Source organism: Hemiscyllium ocellatum, chromosome 3, assembly GCF_020745735.1.
Source record: "Hemiscyllium ocellatum isolate sHemOce1 chromosome 3, sHemOce1.pat.X.cur, whole genome shotgun sequence".
Lineage (NCBI taxonomy): Eukaryota > Metazoa > Chordata > Chondrichthyes > Orectolobiformes > Hemiscylliidae > Hemiscyllium > Hemiscyllium ocellatum.
In genome coordinates, this window is record NC_083403.1 from 90,747,670 (window position 1) to 90,765,914 (window position 18,245).

General features: G+C 39.3%; 1 protein-coding gene across 1 annotated transcript in view; it reads right to left on the reverse strand.

The window, feature by feature from the left end:
* The window catches only part of LOC132833499 (regulating synaptic membrane exocytosis protein 1-like), a 786,224-nt gene that overhangs the window by 136,589 nt on the left and 631,390 nt on the right, over positions 1-18,245 (reverse strand). Inside the window, exon 24 of the mRNA XM_060851848.1 lies at positions 8,512-8,684. Within this exon, the coding sequence (XP_060707831.1) occupies positions 8,512-8,684 (173 nt within the window). The remainder of the gene's footprint in view (positions 1-8,511; positions 8,685-18,245) is intronic.

Consider the following 18,245-nt stretch of genomic DNA (forward strand, 5'->3'; position numbering starts at 1 on the left):
TCTTACCTCACAGCAATCCAACACTAATGATTAACAGGTTTTAGGTTGTGAAATGTCTCTCTGTTGTCAATTGCAACAACCACTTGCATTTCAATAGCACCTTTTAGTGACTAAAATGTGCCAAGCTTTTCACAAGATTATTCTCAAACAAAAATGGACACTGAGCTGCAAAAGGATATGTTAGGGGTGTTTCCATACTAGAAGATTAGATGGAAATCTGGCCATTACATCTTTTGATGTTCTCAAGATGGAAGGCAGTGGCAAAGCAGTAGCGTCATTGGGTTACTATGGTATGGATTTGAATCCCACAATGGCAGATGGTAAAGTTTGAATTCAATAAAAATCTGGGATCTAAAGCTGGTCTAATAACTAATAGAGTATTGGGAAAGCAATAGTTAAAAGTTTTGCTGAAACAACGATGTATCATCAATTTTAAAATGTGTGTCTGAGTGCATATGCTGAAGCTGCAGGTGTGCCTTGGGCTGCTTCGTCTATTCAATGGAGCATTGGTAACTGCACTGCTTATTTATTTATGACTCGTGAAAAGTATGGGTTGAGAGATATGAGGGCTATAAACGGTACTGCTTTTATGATATACTGTACACAGAGGTCCATCAAGTGAGAGCTTGACTATTACTTTGATGTCGACTCTGGACCTCTCACCAGCTAAGCTAAAATAAAGAGGTTAGTGAAAGATTTGTGTGTTCTAGGAACTGTTTCAGTCAACATAGTGACCATTGTTAATGCCATGAAATATTAGTGGTTAGTAATGTCCTTTAGGAGAGAAAATGTACCATCATGACCGAGTCTGGACTGAAAAGAGAGTATGGCAGTCAACTGGAAGTAACTTGATATGAAGCAGCATAATTGGAAAGTGGTTAAATCAGGCAGTTGTATTGTTGGCGGTGGGTGTGTCTTCAAGCAGCTCTAATTAGAAAGCTTTTGGAGTAGGGTCAGGTGAGTATTTCTACTTGCTCAACTAATCAAATTGCTGCAGCCCAATAGGATAAACAAAATAAGGTAGAGAGTTCAAGATTGGATTGTAGTGGGTGTTACTGGAATGTGAAAGTTCCCTAGCTTAATCAGTATGAGCAGTCCCTGGTTTGTGAATGGGTTTTGCTCTGGAGTCAATTCGTAAGTTGATTGATATGCAAGTTTAAACATAATGCAGGACAATGAAAAGTAATAGTTTGTCAGTACTGGAAATGTTTGTATATCAGGTCTATAAAATTACACCCCTGTATTGGATCACATTTGGGAGGGGGATAACAGTGTGACTGTTTGCCAATGCTGTCAGGGGGTTTTAAGCTAGAATGGCAGGGAGATGGGAAGCTGAGCAGGGGCACAGTGAAGGAGGGGGGGGGGGTTTATCAAGGATAGAAATGAAATACAGAAAATTAAGAAGCAAAAGTAAAAACAGAAAAAGCAAGGGCAATAAACAATTAGGGCCATAGTGCAAAATAAGGTGATAAATAAGATTTAAAAGTACCAGCCTTATAATGCATGGAGCATTCACAGTAAGTAAGTGAACTAACAATGCAAACAGACACAAATAATTATGTAATTGTTGCAGTTACAGGGAACAAGGCTGAAGAGTGAACAAGGATGGGGACTGAACATTTAGGGATATTCAATATGTAGGAATGGCATACAAATATGAAAGGAATGTGGGGCGGTTTATCAGCAAAGGAAGAATTAATACAATAGAAAGGAAGGCTGAAAAACTATGGAGTCTGTAAGCATGAAGATAAGAAACCGCAAGGTGCAGAAAATGTTGGTGTGTGAAGTTGTCCAAAGGCAAGAGAAGGCCTTAATGGGAAATTACAGACTCACGCAACAAAGGTGATCATGAGTAACTTTAATCCACATATATACTGGACAATCAAATCAACAGTAATAAAGGAGTAAGATTTCTTGCAGTTTATATGACTTGGACTTTTAGAACAGTATGTTGAGCAGCTAACTAGAGAACAGTCTATTGTAGACTGAGTATTGTGCAATTAAAAAAAGATTAACTGAAGGGGAGGCAATGGCCCAATTGTATTTTGCTGGACTACTAGTTGGGAAACTCAGCTAATGATGCCATAGCAGATGGTAGAATTTGAAATCAAATAAAAAACTCTGGATTTAAGTATTTACTGATGACCATGAAATCATTGTTAATTGTCATAAAAACCCACATACTTCACTAATGTCCTTCAGGGAAGGAAATTAGATTAGATTAGATTACTTACAGTGTGGAAACAGGCTCTTCGGCCCAACAAGTCCACACTGACTCGCCGAAGCCCCTACATATACCCCTTACCTAACACTACGGGCAATTTAGCATGGCCAATTCACCTGACCCGCACATCTTTGGACTGTGGGAGGAAACCGGAGCACCCGGAGGAAACCCACGCAGACACGGGGAGGACGTGCAAACTCTACACAGTCAGTCGCCTGAGGCGGGAATTGAACCCAGGTCCCTGGCCCTGTGAGGCAGCAATGCTAACCACTGTGCCACCCTGTCATCCTTACATTGTTGTGTGCATGACTCCAAAGCCACAGCAATTCACTGCCTTCATTGCAAGAGGATTTGAGTTTAGAATTCGGAATGTCTTACTGCAGTTGTACAGGGCCTTGGTAAGTCAGACCTGGAGTATTAAGAATGGTATTGCTCTCCCTACTCCCTGCCAAAGATGGAGTACAATGAAGGTTCGCTAAGCTGATGCTAGAAGTGACAGGAGTATCCCATTACGAGGGATTAGTTTGACTGTGCCTGTATTCACTAGATCTTAAAAAGCTGAAGGGAGATCTGATTGAAATATACAAAATTCTAACAGGGATCAGACTGGATGCAGGAAAGATGTTTGCACTGTCTGGGGAGTCTAGAACCAAGGGTTTCAACCTCAGGATATAGGCAGATTGAGATGAGGAAAACTTTCTTCATTCAGGGGATAGTCAACCTGTTGAGACTGGGATACTGAGTGTATTCAAGAAAGGGATACATAATGGTTTTCTAAAATTAAAGGCATCAGCTATGATCATATTGAAAGACAGTGCAGGCTCAAAGGGCTGAATGGCCTACTTCTGCTCCAGGTTTCTATATGTCTACGTTACATATGACTCCAAACCCCCTACAATGTGGTTGACTCTTAATTGATCTCTGGGTAATTATGTATGGCCTCATATGAACAAATAAAACAAGAATACTCTGTACCTTTTAGCAACAGAAGTGAACAAGGAACACTACATTGGTTATTAATGTAGCAATAAAATCCACCAGTAGGCAAGCAAACATCAGACTTGGAGCCATGATCATCATTCATTCTTTGTTACATCTGAACACATGGCAACATGAAATGCAGCACAGTATCTGAGGCTATAGTGACTGCAGAACCACCCTCGTAAGGTGATACAATAGAATGCTCCCAGGGGAATACAGAAACAACAACTCCCATACTGTGTGCCATGACTCTAAGTGTCTCTGCAATGATGAGGAATGTATCAACAACATATTCATCCAGCTCTGCACAAACAAGTTGGAGGACTGAGGCTATTGCAGCCACTAAAGGTGACAGCTTCGGTCTCACAGTCACCCCTGTTGTCAGGGAAAATCCACCTCCATTCATTGTTATGGACCAGATCACACCCCCTCAAAATATTTCAAGAAGGTAGCCTATACCCTAACTTTTTTTTATTTTAAAGACAGATGTGAGGTGGATATTCCAGATGTGATGCAGCTGGTCAAACCACTTGGCTTTACACAAAACAGAATTTATTTAAACACTACAACTGAAACATGAACAAAAGAAAACAGAATTTAGAATAACAACTATATGAAAACTCAATGACTCAATACTGCAACTTAACTAAGGAGCTGCTCCAATTCCCACAACATCCCATAAAGACACCCTCTGGCAAAAGGTAAATTCAAACACAGGTTTTTATAGGCAGGAGAAATTTCAGAGAGAAACGTCAGGCAGAAATCATTTGCTGAAGCATGGAACCCCTTTTTGCATGCAGCAGTTTCTGTGACTACTACAACTAAACTAAACCAGAGAAAACCTGAACTGGGAGAACTGGCCATTTCCCTGCCATTGTTAAACTAGAGGTTTTCCAGACATTTTGTCACCCCTGCCTTTATGACTTGTCTTTAGCAAAAACAAGGACAAAACAAGTTAAAGTGACAACCTCATCATACCATGTCTTTAGTGTAAACCTTCACGATGAACACTGTCATTCACAAAAAGTAAACACAAGAAAAATAACATTGGCATTAATACACCACCTTTCACTGAATGTTTGGAAGTGCTTTACAGTGAAGAAAGTACTTTTGGAGTTTAGTCACTGATGCAATGTAGGATTTGCACTTGCAAATTTACACACAGCCAGGTCCCACAAACAGAAAGGTGAAAATGAGCAGCTAATTTATTATTATGATGTTAATGTCAGAATAAATCAATAATTAACCAGGGTTAACTTCCCTGATTCTCTTTAAAGCAGCATCATATTCATTTTGTCACCCAATGGATGGATGGGGCATGAGTATAATGTTGCATCCAACACTCCAGCAATAGTGCATTACTCCCTCGCACTTCACCTTGACTTTTGCATTCAATTCCTGGATTGAGACTCGCAAAAGCCAGAACATTCAGAGACTGAGACAGTTCCAGTCACTTCTTGCTCATAAAGATCGCTGGGATGTAAAGTTCTTTGTAGGTGATCCTACATGGTGTGTGGAGTGATGTCCAACCCCAGAGGGTTCAGTTGTTTGTCAATATGCAGCTATTTATTGCAATAAAAGAATGGATGATAGGTATAAACTGATGGACCAGTATGCAAAGCCAACATTACTTCAGATTGTCAACTGGGAGACCTCCAATAGGAGCACTGGTGAGAAGTAAAAAATAAAAGTTTTCCAAAACATTTTACTTTTGGAAGCTTTGTGAAAACAACACTTTTGTTTGTCATTTGTATAAATGATTTGGTTGAGAATATAGAAGGCCTGGTTAATAAGTTTGCATATGACACCAAAATTAATAGACAGTGAAGAAGGTTTTCTAAGAATACCAAGGAATCTGAATCAAATGGGTTGAAAAATGGCAGATGGAGTTGTGAGTGATAAATACGAGGTATTGCATTTTGATACAATAAATAAGGATAAGGCTTATACAATTAATGGTAGGGCCTTGAGATCTAGAGTGCAGGTACATAATTCTTTGCAGTTTGCATCACATATGCGCAGGGTGCTTAAAAAGCTATTTGGTACCCTTGCACAGTCCTTTGAGTATAGTAGTTCGGAAATCATGTTGAGATTGTATGGGACACTGGTGAGGCCTCTTTCGGAATATAGTGTTCAGTTCTGGTTGCCCAGTTATGGGAAGGAAATTATTAAGCTGGAGAGAGTCCAGAAAAGATTTACCAGGATGTTGCCAGGTATGGAAGGTTTGTTATAAAGCAAGGCTGGATGGGCTGGGACATTATTCACTAGAGCATAGGAGGTTGAGAGGACACTTTATAGAAGTTTATAAAATCATGCAAGATATAGGTAGAGGTAACGGTAGTTGGCTTTTCCCTAGAATGGGGTACTTCAAGACTAGGGGGCATGTTTAAGGAGAGATGAAAAAGATCATCTGCAAAACCAATGTAGTGTACAAAATCCCATGCAAGGACTGCACAAAACACTACATAGGACAAACAGGAAGACAGCTAACGATCCACATCCATGAACACTAACTAGCCACGAAATGACACGACCAGCTATCCTTAGTAGCCACACACGCAGATGACAAACAACATGAATTCGACTGGGACAACACTACTATTATAGGGCAAGCCAAACAGAACAGCCCAGGAATTTCTAGAGGCATGGCACTCATCCACAGATTCCATCAACAAACACATCGACCTGGACCCAATATACCCGCCTCTGCAGCGGACAGCTGGAACTGACAACCTGAAGCAGCAGAGACAAACCACTATAAATGCCAGAGGAAACATCACAGAAGCGCTTCACAGGAGGCTCCAAAGCACTGAGGATATCACCTAGATAGGGGACGAAATGTTTGCAACACAAATTCCCAGCTCGGCGAACAGAACCACAACAACAGATTTAAAAAAGACATGAGGAACAAATGTTTTACACAGAGAGTGGCTCTTCTGTGGAATGAATGTCCTGAGAAAGTGATGGATGTGGGTACAATTACAATATTTAAAAGACATTGAATAAGTACATGAATAGGAAAGGCTTGGACAGATATGGGCCTGGAGCAAGTAGGTGTAACTAGTTTAGTCTGGGATTGTGTTCAGTATGGACTGGTTGGACCAAAGGGTTTGTTGCTGTACCTTATGACTAATTGTGACTCAGGACTGAGAGTGTAACAACGAACAGATATTTGGAGTAACTATCCTCAAACAACAATTACATTATTGAAAAATGTGATAAACCTTTCTGAATGCCATTTTTGACATATTGTACACGCACACAGATTCTGTTGATATATTTCTGTACAAATGACTATTTAGTCTTCTCTGTCAGGTACATTATGCTTCTTAAGATATTTGTACCCGTTTTATTTGTCACTGCCTCCCAAATGGTTTTAGAATTCCCTTCAAAAAAGTTGATTTCTCTTTGGCACCAAACTCTCTTTTTATCTCAATATCCATTTTTTTTCAAATATATCAGTGTCCAAGCTCTGACAAATTCCATTCACTGAATAGTCCTGTGCTGGCAACTCATTAAGCGATGCCTCGATATTAAAACCTCAAGTATATTATCTGGCACTGGAATAAATTACTTTAAACTTAATATGGAATTGATTGTGTTATGGTATGCTTTATCCCAGAGGACTTTTAGTGAAAGCATTGCTTACTTATTGCACACTAAATCCAAAATAATTTATGGGAGATTGTCACACAAACATTCAACAAGTTACCCTTCAGACTGTATTTCCAAATTTATTTGTTCTGTCAGTAGGAAAATTGAAATACCTTGCAAAACTGCCTTGATACAAAGCTCCAATTATGCCTTTTTTAATACCCTGGCCAACTGTAGAGGGGATCTATAAAATGTTACCACCAGTGTTTTCTGACTTAGCTATTCCCTAATTTCATACATACAGATACCATTTCATGCTCATGTGTGATTGAAAATTAGAATGATAGAGATGGGGACAGAATGGGTGAGTATTGAGAGAAAATGGGAGTGACTGGGAGAGTTTGTGTTAGGCTGAGTGAGTGAGGGGGAAGTAGGTGCAGGGTTAGAGGGAGTGGATGGGACAGGGATTGAGGGGGAGGGTGTGGTGGGGGTGGTGCTGGGGAGAGAGTGTGTAGGAGGGAGGGAATGTATGAGCTAGATGCACTCTCAGCTTTCCTCTCCCTCCTCCAAAAACAACAATCCAAAGAGCAGGTTGGGAGAGGACAAAAAAAAAGGCTGAAAGGCAACTGCTTCTGATGCCCATTTTGCTATGAAGTGTGTGAAATTCAATTTGAGTCTGTGACAGATGACAGGAATACATGGTTTGTGTTAAATAAACCTAATTTTGCGAAATACCCCGATCCCAAGCCTTTTTCTTGTGATCAGAACTTGGACAAGCCTATCTTTTCCTGGCTCTGCTTTGTAATGAAAATATCAAAAGATCTATTTGGGTCAAACATTCCTTGGTAATTTTTCATAACCATTTATATTAATTAGTCTTGTACCTAAATTATCAATTTACTGCTTTGAATTTATTTAAGCTCACAATTATTATTGTGCCTAACCTTATATTTCTGTAACCTGCTGAGTGAGATAAAATGGACAAGTCTACTGCATTATGACCTAAAGCATCTAGAGAGACTGGGAATGACTAAACAGAGGGCATTGCTTTGAAGGAACTATGGGAGGTATCAGGAAAGAGGCAGCTGAGCTTTACCTCAAGTCACCAGAAGCTGAATGTCGTCTCCTTCTCAGATCTTCTGTTCCTGGCTTCCTTTCAGTATGCCCCGTCTCTCTCTTTCCCTCTTCTACTAACACCCACGATATCCTCCTCTTTTTTTTATTTGCCACATCCCTGCTGTTTTCTAAGGATTTCGACCTTCTTCACAATCACAGCATGCAAAATAAAATCAAAACAACTTAAATGGAACCTAACTAATTAAGCAAAATGTGACAAACAACTCACTTCACTGGTTGATTGTAAAACAACTTCTTCTACTTACCCATTATAAATTGTACATTGCTCTAACTTTATTCGCAAAACTCAGAGAAAAGCTAATACGTTTAAACACAGCTTAATGCCCGTGACTCATAATGCAAAATCAAGGAAATATTTGAATTGGACTCCTATACATCAACATGTAATGAAAAGAAAACTTTCAACTATTGGCACAATATTGAACTGCTGCTGAACAATGGAGTATAATATTGTTCAGATCAACAACCTCTAGCAAACCCAGCAGCAATATTACATAAGTGAGACGTAATATCATGGTGTATGAAATATAAAGCTGCAGAAACTTTATTATACATTATCTAAAGGTGAAACTCACCTGATTTTCCGACTGCCCCTTGGCCGCTCTGACTGTACAGACATGTAGCTTGTGCTGCTGAGGCGTGAGGCACTGCTGGTTCGGGAAATGGCTGAGACGTCACTGGCATCACTGTCTGATGATTTGATTGAAATATTATCAATGCTTCTGTTCTGATCCTTGTACAGTAGATGCTAGCAGAGAGGAAAGTAGTAAATCCTCATAAATCTTAATATCTGTTCTGGCAGAATGTACAAACGTCATACCCACTGCACTAACAAAAAAGTAATTTAAAGACTTCAGTAGTTATGTGATGTGTACATAGGCCATGCATTCGAATGATTTGCTGCTCAAATCCATGTGTACTTCCACTCGTTTGTAACAGGCAGTATACAGACCATATTCAATCAACTCATACTTGCAAAACTGCAAACAAAACCTCTACTGTCAGATTTGGTTTTGAAGAAAAGTCACTGAAGAATAGGTGAAAATGAGGACTGCAGATGCTGGAGATTAGAGTCAAGATTACAGTGGTGCTGCAAATGCACAGCAGATCAGGCAGCATCCAATGAGTAAAAAAATCAACGTCTTGAGCAGGAGCCCTCCATCAGGTTTCCGAAACATCGATTTTCCTGCTCCTCGGATGCTGCCTGACCTGCTGTGCATTTCCAGTCACTGAAGAATCCAGAGTTGCTAATAAATATGGTAATATGCTCAAGTGGCACACAGTCACACCCAGGTTTTCTGCAAACTAAAGGAATGTGCTCAAGCCTTATGTCATTTTAAGTTACCCAGGAACTTAGGGCATCTATCCTAGTTTCTTGTCCTAATTCCTTGGCAATACCTTGGGCAATTACAGTGCACTTACCAACAAAAAGCTGAGTTATCTTCTTTGATTATAAATTGCTGTGATGGTTTAAAATGGCATTCTTGCATTTGTCCCGATGAGTGAAAGATGAAAAGTGTTAATGTCATGTCTCTCTTTTCAGCAGCATTTAACATTGTTTTTTCTTCCCCCTATATTTTAGACAATTTGAAGAATTGTTCCTCGCTTGTTATCTATAATCATTTATTCCTCAAATGGAGTGCTTAATTTTTTTGACCAATGGTCAGTATTTCACATTACAAACAAATGAGAATCTTCAAAAAGGCTCATTTTGTGGTTCCGTTGTATCTACTATTGCTGAACTACAGCAGGATCAGTGGATACATTTTTGGCAAAACACTCTGGTTGATCTCTTCAAAAGATGTAAAAAACATTTAGGCAAACAATAAGATAAAACCAATCATGTATCATATTTGAGTTTTGGAAGGAATTCCACAAATTGCTCTTATATGTAGACTTTATTGAGGCTCTAAATATGAAGGTAATCTTTTTTGTTCCAAGGACACCAATTTTAAAAGCTTTTAAGCAAATTGACTACTACATCCCAACATAGATGGTTGTGATACTTTGAAATCAGATTACATATGGAGCTAAATTGACACTGATTAGTTTTTTTTGTTTGATAACCTATTTTTAGTTAAATTATTCACATGCACCAAATTATCATAGTTTACTAAATTTGGAAATACTTTCAAAGCAAAAATTTGTTTCTGGTGCTGATTCTAGTGTCTAATTGAACTGAGTCACGGGCAATCTTGCAACTGGTGCTATGAAAATGAATTTCAGCAGAAACTCAGCTGGGTCCCATCACAGAGTTGTCCTTTTATTTACTAGTGCATAGTACACTGGCTGTGGCCAGCCAGCTCTGTCAGTGTTCAACTGAGGAAATTGTAATTTCTTGGTTACATTGGTCAGCTAAAGGTTTTCCCAATTGGCCCAGGTTAAAAACCCCAAATCAAGAACCTCAGTTAACAAGATCAACATGATCCTAATCACTAAAAATCTGAAACAAAAACAAATTGCTGGAGAAACTCAGCAGGTCTGATAGCATCGGTCAAGAGTTACCATTTTGCATCAAGTGACCCTTCTTCAGAACTGATAATAGCTAGGAAAAGGTTTACATTACATTAGACATGTAGAGGGGAGTGGGGTGGAACGAGTAAGTGAGATGTGGAATCAGATCCCAGAGGGAGAGAAGAGGGAAATGCATTTTATTTTCATGTAGGGATGCCTGCAGCCTTCAAGACTGGATAGAGTTTAATAACTTTAAGGCCAGAACACGTTCGTTACTTTAAACACCCCCACATCCTAGATGCTTTCATCACACAAGCTGCTTTAATCATAACCAACCAATTTTCATCAACTTATGGTCCCCATTATCAGCTTTTCTTTCTCCCTGGCTTACCATTATCCATCCCTTTGTCGGTCTAACTGTATTTCTTTCCTCCTAGACCCGGTCTCAATTTATTACTTACTCCTTTGCACCCCACCACTCTCTTCCTTCAAACACATTCCCTGTCTTCAGCATATACCAACTTTTGCTCGCTACTCCCAGTTCCAAAGAAAGGTCACTGGATCCATAATGTTAACTCTGCTTCCTCGGCATAGAAACTGCCAAACCCGCTGAGTTTCTCTAGCAAGTTGTTTTTATGCAAGAATACATTGAATTGGAGCAGTCATGTGACTCATCGAACCTTTTTTTGCCATTCAATAAAATAATAGCAGATATGACTGTGACATTAATTCTACTTCTGTGACCATGTGCCCCCTAATCTCAATCCCCACGTTAATCAAAAATTTGTTTAAAATAACCTTGAATTCATTCAATGGCACACTTGCTGTGCTCTTTATAACACAGAACACCAAAAACTCTCTCTTAAAAAGAAAATTATTTTCATCTCTGTCTAAAGTGTGAAGCACTTTATTGTTAAAAATGCTGCTTAGTTCGAGATTCCCTCTAAGAGGGAATATCTTGTCAACATTTAACTAGTCAAGCCTCTTCAGATTTTTTTGTTTTGTGATGATGATATAGAAAATGGCCAACTGATGTTTGAAATTGATTAGCCAATTTAATACTAATGACTTTCACGGAGACAATAATTTAAAATGGAATATAAACACTGACTTAAAATGGCCACATGTTGTATTTCCCTCTCATAAATTGGCCAAGTTTAATAAAACTAACATAGATTATGCAAAAGCCAGTCTGAGTTTTTACTTAAGGGCATTGAGACCAATCAACAATCCCACACCCCACCCAATATGAGGTGTTAAGAGACCATTATCTCCCATTTGCTTTACACCTTCAGGAGAATCTTCACATGTTGGAATAGAATAATGCCTACAATTATTAAGCCTGAAAACAATTTCTGCATACATGAAAGATATATGTAACATATATAGGTCAGAAGTTTACAGGTCAGAGCAAGGATAATAGATTTTAGACTGTAGAATGAATACAACGTACAGAAGGTTCTCTGTCTTTTAAGAAGAAAACCCGGTGACAACACTGACTTTAAGAAAATAGCAGGAAACTGAGGAGTTTAAAATAATTGCAATATTACCTAATGTTGACAGGTGATGAAATCAACTAACTAATCATGGTCTCAGATTAAAACTTAATGCCTTAAGAACATCCAAAGATCTGCTTTTAATTTTTTTTGACTAAACACTATCTCCTTTTAAGTGCACTTTAAAGTGCATTCATTTATTTGTATGTGTCGGAAGGCATGTGATACAATGGACTTGTGGGGAAGGTTATAGAGTTATAGAGATGTACAGCATGGAAACAGATCCTTCGGATCAACTTGTCCATGCTTACCAGATATCCTAGTCCCATTTGCCAGCACTTGGCCCATATCTCTCTAAACCCTTCCTATTCATATACCCATCCAGATGTCTTTTAAATGTTGTAATTGTACCACTTTATTTCATTACTTTGCATTTATTGTATTTACTTGTCAATAATTTATAAATAAAGTATGTCTTTGAAAATAAAAATATTAACAATAATAAATCATACGTTAGATTTCCATCAGAAATAAACAGTCTTTCAAGTTACTGCAGGTAATATTAATAATAAAACATCTCTCAGATTACCATCAGTAGTATAAACTGTCTCTCAGATTACTGTCAGCAATAAACCATCTCTCAGATTACCATCAGTAATAAACCATCTCTCAGATTACCATCAGTAATAAGTAATCTAAGGGATAGTTCTCAGCAATAAACTGTCTCTTAGATTACTATCAGTAATATCGGTTATAAACTGTCTCTCAGAATACTATCAGTAATAAACCATTTTTCAGATTACAGTCAGTAATACCAGTCATAAACTGTCTCTCATATTACAATCAGTAATATTAGTCATAAACCACCCTCAGACTACTGTCAGTAATAATAATAATAAATTTTTAGATTACCGTCAGTAAAAGCTCTCAGATTGCTGTCAGTAATAAACCATCTCTCAGACTACTGTCAAAAATAAACTCTCTCTCAGGCTACCGTCAGTAATATCAGTAATAAACCGTCTCTGCCACTTATGATTCCTGGTGATGTAGGAATAAAAACAGTCAGGAGCAACATGATACAAAATTGGATGAGTAACAGGAAACAGAAAGTAATAGTCACTGGTTAGTTCTTGGGCTGGAAGAAGTCTTGTAATGGAAGTTCCCAGGTATTGGAACCCTTGCTTTTCCTAATAAATATTAATGATCTTTATTTTGTTGTACAGGGGACAATTTCAAAGTTTGCAGATGATGTGGACATGGAAGAAGTATGAACTGTGAAGAGAACTATGGAACTCTAAAAGGACATTGACATGTTAATGGAGTGACCAGACAGATGGCAGATGTGGTTCAAAGCAGAGAAGTGACAAGTAATGCACTTTGGTTGGAAGAACATTGAAAAGCAACAATAAATAATGTTCCAAAATAATGCACAATTCTAACAGGGGACAGGAGTTATCTATGTGTACAAATCTTTGTAAGTGGAAGGACAGGTGGAGAGACTAGTAAATAAAGTGCCCTCTTCTTTATTAATAGGGGCATATAGTGTACAAAAACAAGGAAGTGATGTTGAACTCAAAGAAGGTATAGTTAAAGCTACACTATTGAGTAAAGTTCTAGGGCATGACCACACTATCAGAAGGACTTGAATGCATTGGAAATAATGTTGAAACAATTTATAAGAATAATTCAGGAATGAGGAACTTCAGTTTTGAGGATAAATTGAAGACACTGGAGCTGATCTCCTTGAAGAGAAAACGCCAAAGGGAAGATCTGATAGAATTTTTCAAAATCATGCAGGGACTGGATAAAGTCAAGAGGGTGAAGCTATTACCACTCATAAAAGGATCAAGAATGAGACAATTCTGTTTGAAAGTGATTTGCAACAGTAATAGATGCAAAGTGAAAAAAAACATTTTTTTACACAGTGTAATGGTCTACACAGTCCACCCTAAGGTATGGAATGCACTGCCTGGAAATGTGATGGAGACAGGTTCAATTGAGATGTTCAAGAGGGCATTGGATGAATATTTAGAGAGAAATAGTCTACAAGGATATGGGGAAAAAGGCAGGAAAATGGCTCTAAGTCATGACATTCATTTGAACAGCTTGCTAGAAGGTTGGCAAAATGGGAGCCAGTTCAGTCATTTGTACCAGTTATATCAGTTTCAATAGGATCACCTCTAATTCTTTTAAACTCTATTTAATGTCTCCAAGTAATCCTCTCTGCATTGCTTCCCCTATAAAGAGGCTCACTGGCCAGAAATGTGTTGGAGCAGGATAGATTGGAGTTGTGCATTGCGACTGTGCAGAAATCTAATTCCATGGGAATTTTCTGGGATTCAGAAATTTCCAATTGATAAATCTCCTGCATCTTGAAGTTTCAAAAATTTCTGAGGGCTCGGGTTAACAAGTTAGACTAGCTTAAGTCTAACTTCCGCACCATCTTCCACCCTACCAATCTGACTCGATTACACCCCTTCTAGTCTCTATCTCACTTTTCTGCTATGATCTGTTGACCCTCTCACATCATCAGACCCGACAAGCCCCTGACATGAAATGGCATTTCCAATACACCCCCTGCCCCCCCAGATTTCCCCCACTGGTGTGAATTCTACCCCGCCTCCTCCCCCAGATACAGCACCCACCTCCTTCCTGATTCTTCAGTCACTGTGATGTACTAAAATAAATCAGCAAGGGTATGGGATTCAGGAATTAACATCAGAGAGGAGTAGCAGGGTGCAAAAAAATACTAGGAGAGCCCAGGATAGCTAGCATTAGAATAGAGTTATTCAGCATAGAATCAGACTCTTCAGTCCAACTTGTCTATGCACAACAGATATGCTGAATTGATCTAGTCCCATTTTCCAGCATTTGGCCCATAATGCTCTAAACCTTTCCTATTCATATAAACTTCCAGAAGCCTTTTAATGTTGTAATTGTAGCCGCTTCCACAACCTCCTTTGAACACACCCATATATCCAAACACCATCCTCTACGAGAAATGTTGTCCCTCAAGTCCCTTTTAAATCTTTCCCCTCTCAATGTAAACCTATGTCCTCTAGTTTTAGACTCCCCTACCTTGGGTAAAAGATTTTAGTTATTCACCCTAACCATGCCCCTCATGGTTTTATAAATCTCAATAAGATCAGCACTCAGCCTCCAATGCTCCAGGGAAAAGTGCCCCAATTTTCAGCCTCTCCCCATAGCTCAAACTCACCAATCCAAGCAACATCCTTGCAAATCTTATCTGAACCCTTTCAAGTTTACCAACATCTTTCCTACAGCAGGGAGAGCAGAATTAAACACAGTATTCTAGGAGTGGCCTCTGCAGTACCTGTATAGCTGCAACATGACATCCCAACTCCCATACTCAATGCATTCACCAATGAAAGCAAGTCCATCAAATGCTTTCTTAGTTAATGAGTGTCAATTAAACAATTTACTTACCCAAGTTAGGAGGCGGAGTTGGAGAAATTTAAGTTTTTAAAATCACAGTTATTGTGCATTTCTGTGAATGCATGGAGAATAACAAGTAATTTTGGTGAGTTACATGCATAGATTTCCATGTGGGATTATGGTGCTCTGGCAATAAGAGACCTGGTTCAAGAAAATGTAGGACTGTGTGTTGACTATTCCTGGATAGAAGTTGTTCAGATAAGGAACAGTGATGGTTAAGAAGAACAGTGCAATAGCTAGAGAAATGCCCCTCTGTCCTTCACACAACCACTATCTGAGGGGTTGGTATTGGGACTCTTATTTTATCTTATATAAATTGATTATCTAGACATTAGTGTGCAGGAAAAGATTTCAATCTTTACAGATTATCCAAAACTTGAAAAGGACTGTGTACAATTCCAAAAGGACATTGACAAGTAGGTGAAGTGCATAGATAGGTTGCAGATAAAGTTTAATGCAACGAAATGTGAGAGGGAAAGCACATCATAATACACAGCATAAAAAAAAGGTTACCATCTTGAAGAATGTGCAGTAGCAAAGGGAATTGAATGTATATGATGGACTGATGGATCATGATGTAAATAAAGCACGTGTGCTGAGCTTTACTAGTGGAACCCTGAAATACATCAGCAAGGAGATGATGTTGAACTGGAAAAGACACTTCATGGACCTCTGTTGGAGAATTGTGTACAGTTTTCAAAGCCACTTTATATGAAAGCTGTGAATGCACTGGGGAGAGTGCAGAAATAGTTTAGAAGGATGGTTCCAGGAATGAGAAACTTTAGTTATGAGGACTGATTGAAGAAAGGGGATTGTTCTCCTTGGAGACAGTAGTCTGAGAATAGATCTGATAGAGAGCTTTACAAAATCATGAGCAGGCTGGATAAAGTAGATAAAAAGAAAGTATTCCAGCTCATAAAAGGAACAACAAAAATAAGGCATTGCTTTAAAGCATTTGGTAAATGAATCAAGGGTGACATGAAGAAAAGCTTTTTCACTTAATGAGCAATTAGGATATGGAATGCATTTCCTGGAATGTGATAGAAACAGATACAACTGAGGCATTCAACAGGGCATTTAGAACTATAGGGTTAGACAGCATGGAAACTGACCCTTTGGTCCAACTTATCGATGCCTACTTATCCTAAACTGATTTAGTCCAATTTGCCTACTTTTGGCCCATATGCCTTTAAACCCTTCCTATTCATGTACCCATTCAGATGCCTTTTAAGTGTTGTAATCATACTTGCTTCCACTACTTCCTCTGGCACTCATTCCACATACGTACCTCAGGTCCCTACTAAATTTTTCTCCTCTCATCATAAACCTCCATCCTCTAGTTTTGGACTCCCCTACTGTGGGAAAAATATCTAGGATATTCACCTTATCTATACCCCTTATGATTTTATGAACCTCTATAAGGTCACCCTGCAGTCTCTGATGCTCCAGAGAAATTAGACCCAGCTTATTCAGCCTCTCAGTATAGTTCAAACCTTCTAATCTCAGCAACATCTTTGTAAATCTTCTCTGAACCCTTTCAAGTTAAACAATGTCTTTCCGAGAGCAGGGAGACCAGAATGGAGTGAAGTATTCTAAAAGTGGCCTAACCAACATCCTACAACATGGCATCCCTACTCCTATACTCAGTGCAGAGACAAATGAAGATTTTGAGACTTGTTGTTGGTGTTCAGTACAACTGCCCCAGAGAGAGGGTGGTGGGGGGCAGTGTTGGATGGGGTTTGGGGCAGGGGGTGGTTTTGGAGGCAGGAGGTGGTGTTGCACAGGGTTGGAGTGGGCGGGTAGTTTTGGAGGTAGGAGGTGGTGTTGCACAGGGTTGGAGATGGGGGGAATGGTGTTCGGGGTGGAGGGGCAGTGTTGGGACAGGGGAAGATGTTGCACGAATTTGGGGATGGTGGGGAGGTGTTGCACAGAGTTGGGGTCAGGGGTGGGGTTGGACAGGGTTTGGGGCAGGGGGTGGTGTTGGACGGAATTGGGGTTGGGGGGGCAGGGCCTCATGCACTGTGTCCTGCTGCAGTCTCCTGAATGAGGGGCAGACTTTTAAAACTCTGAGCCAATAATTGATTATCCGAATGAAATAGTGCCTGCCCATCACATTCGGATAATTGAGGCTCCCCTGTATTTGAAGTTGAAAACTAACTTGTCAGTTTTTTTTGTAATTGTCATGATCTCCTCGAAGGACGGTTTTAAAACTGCGCTGTAGATTTGATACATTTTGTGCACTAACGAACATTTGTTAATGAACAGTAATTTTCCATTAAATCTAAACTGTTATGTCTTAAATTCAAACAAGTGGCGGTCATGTCTGACAAATCTGTTTGAATTCTTTCAGGAAGTAACGAGCATTTTAGACCAAGGAGAGCCAATGGATGTTATCTACCTGGACTTCAAGATGGCCTTCGACAAGGTGCCGTACAGGAGGCTACAGAGTAAGATAAGGGTCCATGGTATTAGAGGCAAGGTGCTAGCATGAATAGAAGCTTGGCTGTCTGGTGGAAAGCAGAGAGTAGGGATAAAATGATTCTTCTCAGGATGGCAGCCAGTGACATGTGGTGTAGCATAAGGCTCATTGTTAGGACCACAACTTTTCACATTATACATTAACGATCTAGATGAAGGAATTGAGGGCATTCTGGCTAGGTTTTCAGACGATACAAAGATTGGTAGAGGGACCAATTGAGGTGGCAATGAGGCTGCAAAAGGATTTGGACTGGTTAGGAGAGTGGCCAAAAAAGTGGCAGATGGGAAAGTGTGAGGTCTTGCACTTTAGCAGGAAGAATAGAGGCAAAGACTATTTTCTAAATTGAGAGGAAATTCATAAGTCTGAAGGGCAATGAGACTTGGGAGATCTAATCCAGGACTCTCTTAAGATAAACTTGCAGATT